The sequence below is a fragment of the Pinus tabuliformis genome, chromosome 2_1 (genome assembly GCF_031772625.1).
Source record: "Pinus tabuliformis cultivar Carrire ecotype Pingquan chromosome 2_1, CPIR1, whole genome shotgun sequence".
Taxonomy (NCBI): domain Eukaryota; kingdom Viridiplantae; phylum Streptophyta; class Pinopsida; order Pinales; family Pinaceae; genus Pinus; species Pinus tabuliformis.
Window position 1 is genome coordinate 805,884,785 of NC_142299.1, and position 10,010 is coordinate 805,894,794.

The following is a 10,010-nucleotide window of genomic DNA, read 5'->3' on the forward strand; positions in this document are numbered from 1 at the left end:
AAACCCAAGCCTTTTTTGGTTGATAAATTGGAGGAGGTTCCCTCTGTTGAGATCTCCTACTCTGACCTTGCAGACGACACCCAAAAATTCGCTGAAAGGGCCATCATCTGCAGATTCAATGGGCTCTGGCCACGCTCAAAGGATCTTTATGACTGGATCAAAGACAACTGGACTCAACGTTGCAAGGTTTATTTATGTGCAAAGGGATATTTTATAGTGCTGTTTGATAATCTCGAGCACTACGAAAATGCCTTAGAAGAAGGCCCTTGGTTCATGGGTTTAGCAGGCCTCTTCTTAACGCCATGGTTCCCAGACTTTGACCCAGCTTCTGCAGTCATCACTAAGGCCCCTGTTTGGATCAGACTTCCAAATCTCCCAATACACCTGTGGCGCACAGAAGTATACAGGCAAATAGGCAACACCTTGGGTTGCTTTTTAATGGGAGATTACGAGAGGGAACAACAAGGTCTCTATACATATGCTAGAGTATGTGTGGAGCTAGATTTAAGCAAGGGACTGCCAGAGCAAATCAATCTCAAGATCAATGACATTGTTTGGACCCAGACTCTAGATTACGAAAACACTGCCTTCCGATGCCGCCATTGTCACCTAACAGGGCACCTGTAGAACTCCTGCCCATCGCTGAAAGCAAGAACGAAAAAGGGCATCTTCGCAAAAACCAAACCCAAGCGTTGGGCTCCCTGTCCTCCGCCGCCAGCAGGGAGCTCTAGCTCCCCAAGTTCGGAGGAAGAGGAAAGCAATACAGAACCGGACCAGGCGCCTCAGCCGATGGATCCGCCCACGGATACTAAGGGGCACTCCTTTGTCACAGCAATCTCCCAGAAACGCGCCCATGAGACTTCCTCCTCTGACTCAGAAAAGGAGTTCCCGAAGATAGAGAATTCCAATCTTCAAGTTGTTTTAGCTCATTCTCCCCATGATGGTTGGACAAAAGTCAACAAAAAGAAAGGGAAAAAACACTGTGTTGTAGTTTCTGCCCCTGTGGGGTAAAAGTCAATGAGTCAGTCTTTGCTCTCAAGTTATTTGATGCAGCTCTGAGATTGAATCTTTCCTCTGGGACCGAGGTTGATGGATCCATCATTTCCGGTCTGCCGGTCTCTTGCTTCTCTTGATTGTACTATATTTCACTTAATAGAATTAGTCTTAATCGAGAAAAAAAAAAAAAAAAAAAATTTCTCAAATATTAATAAATCAAATCTCTTTTTTTAAAGGAAAAAAATTCTATTATAATTTAGAGCTATGTCTATATTACTATCAACTTAGATCCATCTTAACTTCGAATGTACCAAGTGTCGAGACAGATCAAATCTGTTATATGTAAACCTCTTTTAGAGTGAAAAGAGATTTGATCCCTCGCGGAGTTAAAATGGATCTAGATTGGTTTAATTCCGGCCTTTAAGTAAAGCTACATTCCACATGAATACCATGAACCATTTTTATATTTATTAGTTTATTTTATTTTAACAAAATTAAAAAGTATACATTACATTAATCTTTTTATTTAATTTTAATATTATTTTTATTTAATTTAATTTAATTTAATAACCTCTTTATTACACTGAATAAAAAACCTGAGTGAAATTATTTATGTAAAAATAAAATAAAAATTTTCAACATATACACAGCAATTAAATCGCGTTCATACAAAAATTCTTACAATAATTTAATGCTTTCTTTATAAAAATAAAATCAAAATCTTCGACATATGCATAGTAATTAAATTGTGTACAAAATTAATTTATTTTAATAAGAAATAAATGATATCATATTTAGGCCGATAGGCCTTTCTTTGAAAGGGACCTTTCGTCGTCCTACTCCTTCTGACGCTGACACCTGGCGAAATTCGTCTCTGTTCAGGAAACTACTATAGGTTGACACCTGGCGAACTTAGTCTTCGTTCAGGAAACGACTACCTCAGACACCTGCCGCTCTTCGTCTTTGTTCAGGAATATCGGCCTGCATATCGGCCTCATCCATCCCCTGGACGCCTTCCCTTACAATCTTTTCTGAGCTGCTGGAGATCCGTTATCCGTTTCTTGACAGAGACTATCAGTTTCTTGACACAGACGAAAGAAAGGGCCTGGATTTGTATAATAGATGGGATTTGAGCATCGGATTTACGTTAGATGACGATGTCGTGCCTGGCAGATCCGAAGGGTTTATTTTTTGCTGCTATTTGATATCAGAGTTCTGTTTTTGCAGGGTTGGGGTGTAGCCGTTTTAACAGGGTCCCTCGTTCAGACGCAGTCTTTAAAACGAATCCTGTAAACTTTCTGAGCGAGAAAACGTTGAAAGGAACCTTCTTTGGAAATTATAAGCCTCGTATTGATTTGCCAGGCCTTGTAGAGATGTATTTGAATGGGGTACCTGCTGTTACTTTGGTTTGGTATTTGGATTGGAATAGCGATGAAGAAGCGGTACCAGGAGAGTCCTCCTCGGCATCACGCGAATGAGAGTGATGGCGGTTCCAACTCCAAGAAGAGGCAGAAGCAGCAGCAGCCCTCCAATGGAAGAATTAGGCTCCCACCAACCAATTCAAAGCAGGCATCTTTTGAAGATTCATCTCTCAAATCAGCAACCCCAAGGGCGGTTAGTAGATTCAACTGCTCTCGTATTGTGTTTTTTTGGTCTCTCAGCTTTGTTATTCATTGAATACAGCATTAAACCGTTTTCTTGTATTTTGCAGAAGTCCAGCAATCACAGTAAGCACAGGGCTGCCAAAATAGCCAAGGTGTGCTTTGCCTTACTTTAACTACATTTGATTTTTGATTGTTCTTATCAAACATTTGCTTACTGTATTGGGGCATTCGTGGATGATAGGGGAAAGGATTGAAATTTTAACTTTCATCCATTTACACAATAAAAATCATGTATTTGCATTGAAAGTGACTGCTAATGAACTTGATTGGAAGGACTAAAACTGGATGTCGGGGTGTAGACAACCAATCTACATTTTGTGCACAAAGATAATTTAATTTCTTCTTCCTTCTTGACAAAGAAACCCAGCAAATAGGCTTGTGCAGTGAACTGTTATAATCCCCACCCAACGGTTCATACTGGTCAAGGGAATCAAGTCTAGCAAATGATAAGTCCTAATGAGGTAATCAATGTTTTGGATTAATACTCCTTTAGCAACATAAAAAATTCCAGATTTTGAAGACTAATCAGTTACCAAAATTAGAGGAGATGCCCAAAATATTTCCTTATTTAATTATGAGCTGTTAAACTCATAGAAGCATAACAGTTGAGACAAAAGCAACACAGGATTAAGTTGAATATTGGTGGGACTGGAGGTTACACACGTGATACTCTGCGTAACACATAGAACTTGCTTTTGTTTGTACAAATGTTGACAATTTTATGGATCCTCCAGTAGAGAGGCATGAGTGATGTCGTTATTCCTTTGCATCATAGGTGGATACTCAACAACTGGGAACCTGCCTTTTTACCTGCTTGGGGGATCTTAAGCTTACCATGATTTGTTCTACTACTAAAAGATGGTATGCCTGTCGCTCATGATCATGCTTGTATGCTAAGGTTTGATTAATGCATGCAGATATCCCCATCAAAGCAGGAAGTGGAAGTTGCAGAAACTTTATATGATCTTGCAAGGATGTTTGTAAATCAAGCAAGACCTAATGAGCCAATTCGTGAAGTTAAGGTGGATCCAAAGCTAGAGTGGCAGCCTGAGGTGAAACCTGAACCAGCAAGTGCTACTTCATTATTTCCTGCATCTGATGCAACATCAGCTCAATCTATACAGCACGCTCCATCATCTGGTCTTGGACCATCTGTTGCTGCTGCCAGCTCCCCATCATCAACTCAGACTCCTGTTCACTCAGGAGGTATGATTTTGATGCTTATTCCTGTAGATACTGAATCCACATTGTGAAGACAATTCTTTCTTAATCTACAATTAATTGAATTAGGTTATAATCCCAGCTTAATTCCCATGCTCTGTGGTCCCAACACTGCAAGTGCGGACTTGATACATTCAAAGCTATGTTTTAGCTGTGTTATTTTACTTCCAAAATCTTCTTTCATTTCACTTAACTACTTTCATTTCACTTAACTATATTGGCAGCACCCAAAAAGAAACGGCCACATGGCTCAAAGGTGAAGGTTGGGGGAAAACCAGTGGCATCAACTGCTACTAGCCCATGCATATCGGCCACTTCATTGGGAGTTGCTACAGAGTTTGTTGATGCCAAACAAGTTCAGCAACAGACACAGTCTACCAGAATACCTTCAGCAGGATCAATAGTAGTCCCAGAGATATCATTGGCAACTGGCTCCTCTACCTCAACTGCTGTGCCAGTATCATCTTTGCCAACTAAACAATTGCAAACGGTGGACAATAACTCTGCAACGAGTGATAAAAAATCATATAGAATTGAAGTCAGTGGCCATGCACTAGTGGACAACACAAGTACCAAAGAATCTGTAGCTGTTGCTGACAAGAGCGAGGATGTTGTTGGGAGCTCTGTTGCCAGAGAAGACATGACTAAAGTTGAAAATGAGGAAAGGTAAGTTTAATTTCTGGCCTTTGTAATTCTGAATATGTTGGTCTAGCATAAATGCCACTGATGTGCTATTCTAACAATGTTATCCATGTTGCTCACAGATCAATGCCATCACCCCCAGTTGAAGTTGCTTGTACTACAAAAGTTGAAATTGATTTGATGGTAAGCTTTAGGGTAGTCGCTTTTGCAACTTACAGAAATATTCATGTGTGTTGGAAGTTAAATGGGCAGTCCTAAATGGGTTGCTTGTGTTTAATTTAAGAAAGGCCGGGAACAATCTTGTAGCTTCTGATCATGTATTATCTATTTTGAATTCTTTTTTGGACATATTGTACACATAATTGTGTCCAACCTGGATATTGAATTGTATTTATGTGACGATGGCTGTCTTTGGCTTCTTTGCTATTAGAAATAGCTGTTTTGATCACTTTTTTCATGAGAGTTAAAAGTTGTATGGTTTATTCGTTATTTTACAGGTCCTTGCAATTTTCTTTTACAGTTCCCTGCATGCATCTGCCCTTTTTTCTTAAAAGAATGTTCAAAATTAATTTTTGAAATTCTCAAAATTTCTATGATTTGTTGTACCAATCAATTTAAGTGTCATAGTTACACTTTCATTTGAGGGAAAAACTTTTTTTTTGTGATTTTTCCAAATTGTTGAAATGTTCATCTTTTTTTCTTTTTAAAATAGAAATATTGAGAAAATAAATTAAAAATATGTAACTACATATATGTAATTTTTTATTTCTAAGAAATATAGTGAAAATATATATATACTCTCACATAAAAATAGTGGCTGTAAATATCATTCCAATTAAAATTGGACAAAAAAATTTCACACGTTTTCTTCTTCACTCTAAACTTTCTATCATCGAGGGATCTGTTCTGTTTATATCAGCTTATAACTATTTCATGATAGCGGATATATTTTAGAGATTGAATTATATATTTTCAAAATTCAATCAATATAAACAAATCAAATAGTTGAATTTTGCAATATCAATAAATTGACTTTTCTTATATCTATAAAATGAGCACTTGATTTCTAAGGCGGTGGAGGCCTTTTATGAACTGGACGTGGATTCCATGAGGGCGGCGTCTCGGATGGAGAAGTTTAGTCATCTGCCAGAGGTCCATGATAATAATGACTGGAACTGCAATACTCCTGGGCATCCTCTACTATTTTGCAGATCCAGTATTGATTGCCATAGGGCAGAGTAAAGAAATCTCTGCTGCAGGAGGTATTTTTGCCAAAGGTCTTATTCCTCAGTTGTTTGCTTTTGCCCTCAATTGCCCCATGCAGAGGTTTTTGCAGGCTCAGAACATAGTGGCCCCTATTGCCTATATTGTTGTTGGGACATGTCTATTCCATACATTGATCACCTGGGTGGCAGTAGACAAGCTAGGATTTGGCCTGCTAGGGATAGCCTAATAGTGAGTTTGACTTGGTGGGTTCTGGTCATTACTACTGCCTTGTATATATTCTATAGCCCATACTGCAGGCATACATGGACGGGCTTCACCTTAAAGGCCTTCACAGGACTCTGGTCATACTTCAAGTTAACTCTGGCATCGGCTATTATGCTAACGTATGCCTTAATACTCTTTGGAAGATACACAAACTATCTAAATTATATCTGGGTGTTTACATAATAGCTTAGCCTGTTTTGACAAGTTTTGTTTTGTTCCACACCTGATTTTGCAGTTTGGAAATATGGTACATTGAAGTATTGGTGCTTGTATCGGGTTGGCTGCCAAATGCAGAGGTCGCTCTGGATTCCATTTCTGTTTGGTATGAGACTTTCCCATTTAAAGCTAACTAATTTAAAGCCAAATACAAGCTCCATGCCTATGCATTGTCCCAACTTTGTTAGATAGCTATGCCAGTTAATATATCTCTAACGTGCCAGGTTTTGAACATATATGCAGCATGAATTATTACAACTGGGAGTTGATGGCAATGTTGGGTCTCAGTACAGCTGCAAGGTATACATTTATGATTTATAGTAATATATTGTTTTATTGGGGCATTTTTATGGCTATTGCAGATTTTGGGAATATCTTTAAATCTGACCATCGCCAGAGGGGTCAAACAATTGACCCCTCTCCTGGAGGTAGGATTCTCCAATATTGGGCAAAACTGCAATTCACATAAATTCAGCGGTTTTATATAGCATGGTATACCTTTTTTTTCCCATTTGTTGTATCTAGAAATTGGTTTTCTTTATTGTGGTATTTATATTATTTGCAGTATAAGAGTGGGTAATGAGCTGGGAGCCAGGAGACCTAAAACTGCAAGATTTTCAGTTATAGTTGTGGTGGTCACTTGCTTCATAATAAGTGTCATACTTGCCATTGGGATTCTGATACTGAAGAAAGAACTCGCCATGGCATTCACAAGCACCAGTGTGGTTATACGCGCAGTCTATGCATTGATACCTCTACTTGCAATATCTGTTCTCTTGAATGGCACCCAACCTATTCTCTCAGGTTGGAATTTTCAGTATCAACAATTTATTTGCAGCAGAAAGCTGGTAGTTGATGTTTGCTATATTTAGGTTATATTTTCGTTGACATCATAAAGGTATTGTGATTGCAGGGGTGGCAATTGGATGTGGATGGCAAGCTGTGGTGGCATATGTGTTACTTTCATGCTACAATGTATATAGCTCTTTACCTGATCTATTCATTGGCAGGTGGGCTCAATAACTGTTCCAGAAGTTATTGAAAATGCATCGTCAAACCAAGATAATGATAATCATGAACCAGTACCCAAAGCTAAGAATACCGAAATTTACGATGAAACTAAGGAATCTATTGTAGAGACAGGGCATGAGCAATGCAAAGATTGGTATACTCAAAATAACAATGAGAAAGTTGGGGAGACGGGAGAACCAACAGATTATTTGAGCAAGAGGGAAAATGAGGATGTGGATAAACAAATGCTGGAGGGAGCTGCCAAAAAAGCTGTGGAAGATTTAATGGATCGGACAGTAGATGGATCTGGTAGGTGGAATGCATTTCAATAAAATTGAAATGGATTCTGTAACTTAATATATCTGCTCTTTTTAAGTTGCTAGCGGGGATTCACTTATTTTCCTTAATTGCTTTTGTTTCAATGCATATTTATTGTTTCTGTCATTTCTTGTGCTGTATAAACAGATTTAGCTTTATTGCCTTCCATGACAACCAGAACAGAAAGTAGCGCTACAAGTCTACCACTATCCGTTTCTTTGGGTGTCACTGGCTGGCCTGGCGGGGTTCCTTCATCAGGGTATTTGCACAAAACTTTGGTTGCCTGTTTAGTGTCTAGAGAAATTTTGATATGCTGCATCAAAGCAGGGTATATTCACATTTTATTTGAAATCTTTCACAGGTATCACTCACTTGCAAACCATAATTGTAGATAATACTGTGTGGTCATATTTCCCAGTTTTTTTTTTTTGTCCGTACCATGACGGGAGCAATCTATGCTTATCATATCTAATTAGAGTTATAATTACGGTTTTAATCTTTCCTTCCTTGATTGTTAAATTTGCAGGAGCTTGAACTGGATAAATTTGTTACAGACAAGGTTTCTTTTGCTGACATCAACAAGGCATTTGATCACATGCTTAAAGGAGAGGGTCTGAGAACTGTAATTAAAGTCATCCAGGATTAGTGACAAATATGAACACAGTTGGAATATCTCCAATGTTATGAAGGCATGCTGAACTATTTCAAACTGTTATGTGATTAATGTCGTGGCTTTTATGTGTAACTATGGTATGCAATTAAAGTCCTTGAAAGCATGTAAACAGTTATAATAATTTTAGGGTAAGTATGATGTTTAAGTTTTGACACTGCTTCCAAAATAGCCATCCAAAAGGTCATTACTATAATAGCTTGATTAGAAATAGATTGAATGAGAAGGTCCAGATGGGGTATTCAATCATCTCCATCCATCTGTTCTGCATCCTCAGTGCTTACTTGAACAATATATCAGCCTTCATATTTATCCCTTGCAGACATGCTGAAAAGATAATGACATGGAATTTTTCCTTGCTTCTCTGATTCCGTCCAATGATGGGCCAGCTGCAAATTTTCCTGATTGAAATTTCCATTTGACCTCTCTGCAATGTGTTTGGAATCTCTTATCACCTGTAGACAATTTAAACCTTTCTCTATTGCTATTTTCAGAATCTACCAAAAAGCATAAAGTTCTGCTCTGTTGTTTGATCCATCTCCTACAGCTCTGCTTTGAAACTGATCTCGTAATTGTCTCTTAAAGTAATGCCTCATGATCCACAATAGCTGGGATTACCTTGACAAGCCTCGTTGAAATAACTCCACACTATTGTTATATATCTATTCTTGTGTCAAACTTGATTAGGAATAACATCTTTGTTTTGAATTCTTTTCATTTCTTGCTAGCCAAATAGCTTAAGTCACTGTACAAGGACAGTCTGATGCCCACATGTAGTTAATACAGAATGTATTTTGAAAACTAGGATTTAGCTTTGTAGTGCTTGAATCATCATTTCATGTTGGTTTTCATTTGTTAGTAGCCAGATCATTTCTCTTACAATATGATTGTAATATCTTTTGTTTCTCTTCTGTGGGAAATTTTGTACAGGAGTTCAAACAATGTATATAAATAGAAAGATGCAGAAAATGACAGTCAAATTTTGTACTCAGAATTATGACAAGAAAGCCCCTGCTGGGTTTGTGAGGAAAGAGAGCTTCAACACCAGTTCTGTCTCCAACCGCCAAGATGATCAGTGCGCTACTAACATGTTTAGTGAAGAATTTCTGCTATTCTCTTGTAATCTATAGGCCCCCAAAGCTCCTCATAGATGAGAATATTTGCAGGATGTTAATATTGTTGTAAGTTTGTAGTAGTTGTGGAATGACTTACTTTGTGCTGCTTCTCATCTTCAACAACAAGAGTTTCTGTGGTGAATAAGCAGAATCCATGTCCTGCCTTGTGAAGTAGCTCTCCACTGTGATAGCGTTCTTTGTAATGTCTCTGATAAATCCTTTAGACTTCTATTTCATTCTGTAATATGATGGGATTCACTCTACAAGATTAGGGCATTCACTCTACAGAGTCCATGTCATACCTTCTGAATCAGCTCTCCACTTATGTTAATTTTCTCTGTAATGACCCTAATAAATCCTATATAATGAGATTTCATTTTGTAATATGATGGGATTTCACTCTACAAGATTGGTTTCAGTTTTACTTGTATTGTGGTATATGAAATTTCTCAGTTTTACTTGTAATAGGATGGGATTTCATTCTGTAATATCATGGGATTTCCCTCTGCAATATTTGCTACTAAATTTTACAATTCCAAATTAATAATTCTATCGGCCTCTCTTTGTACCTTTTGGGACAATTGCTAGTTATATAAAATTGAAAAATAAAATAATAATCATTATTAAAAAGTAAGAAGTGTTGATATATGTATTTTCAATATTATA

At 37.8% G+C, this 10,010-nt stretch overlaps 1 protein-coding gene and 1 long non-coding RNA gene across 4 annotated transcripts; both read left to right on the top strand.

Moving 5' to 3' along the window:
• The first annotated feature begins 2,253 nt into the window (after nucleotides 1-2,253).
• LOC149203046 (uncharacterized) lies at nucleotides 2,254-9,800 on the top strand. Of its 2 annotated transcripts, none has more exons than XR_016253947.1 (3): nucleotides 2,254-2,384; nucleotides 8,086-8,309; nucleotides 9,160-9,800. It is a non-coding gene; the product is annotated as an uncharacterized LOC149203046 (long non-coding RNA). The 2 variants fall into 2 exon arrangements; XR_016253946.1 differs by lacking the exon at nucleotides 2,254-2,384 and adding an exon at nucleotides 7,541-7,818.
• On the top strand, nucleotides 2,409-7,461 carry LOC149203047 (uncharacterized). 2 transcript variants are annotated; one of them, XM_089403321.1, is made up of 9 exons: nucleotides 2,409-2,610; nucleotides 2,708-2,752; nucleotides 3,578-3,866; nucleotides 4,106-4,547; nucleotides 4,646-4,706; nucleotides 6,250-6,336; nucleotides 6,474-6,658; nucleotides 6,796-7,034; nucleotides 7,144-7,461. In XM_089403321.1, exons 1-6 carry the CDS (start codon nucleotides 2,428-2,430, stop codon nucleotides 6,268-6,270), a joined length of 1,041 nt encoding a protein of 346 aa, XP_089259447.1. In that variant the 5' UTR covers nucleotides 2,409-2,427; the 3' UTR covers nucleotides 6,271-6,336; nucleotides 6,474-6,658; nucleotides 6,796-7,034; nucleotides 7,144-7,461. The 2 variants fall into 2 exon arrangements, with proteins under 2 accessions (XP_089259447.1, XP_089259446.1); XM_089403320.1 differs by having other exon boundaries at nucleotides 6,474-6,530.
• Nucleotides 9,801-10,010: the final 210 nt, after the last annotated feature.

Excerpts from the sequence above, each read along its gene's own strand:
- LOC149203047 (XM_089403321.1), top strand. The coding sequence starts at position 2,428 with ATGAAGAAGCGGTACCAGGAGAGTCCTCCTCGGCATCACGCGAATGAG. Across the intron at positions 2,611-2,707 it reads AATCAGCAACCCCAAGGGCG|AAGTCCAGCAATCACAGTAA; the intron begins GTTAGTAGATTC and ends TGTATTTTGCAG. Across the intron at positions 4,707-6,249 it reads AAGTTGAAATTGATTTGATG|TTTGGAAATATGGTACATTG; the intron begins GTAAGCTTTAGG and ends CTGATTTTGCAG.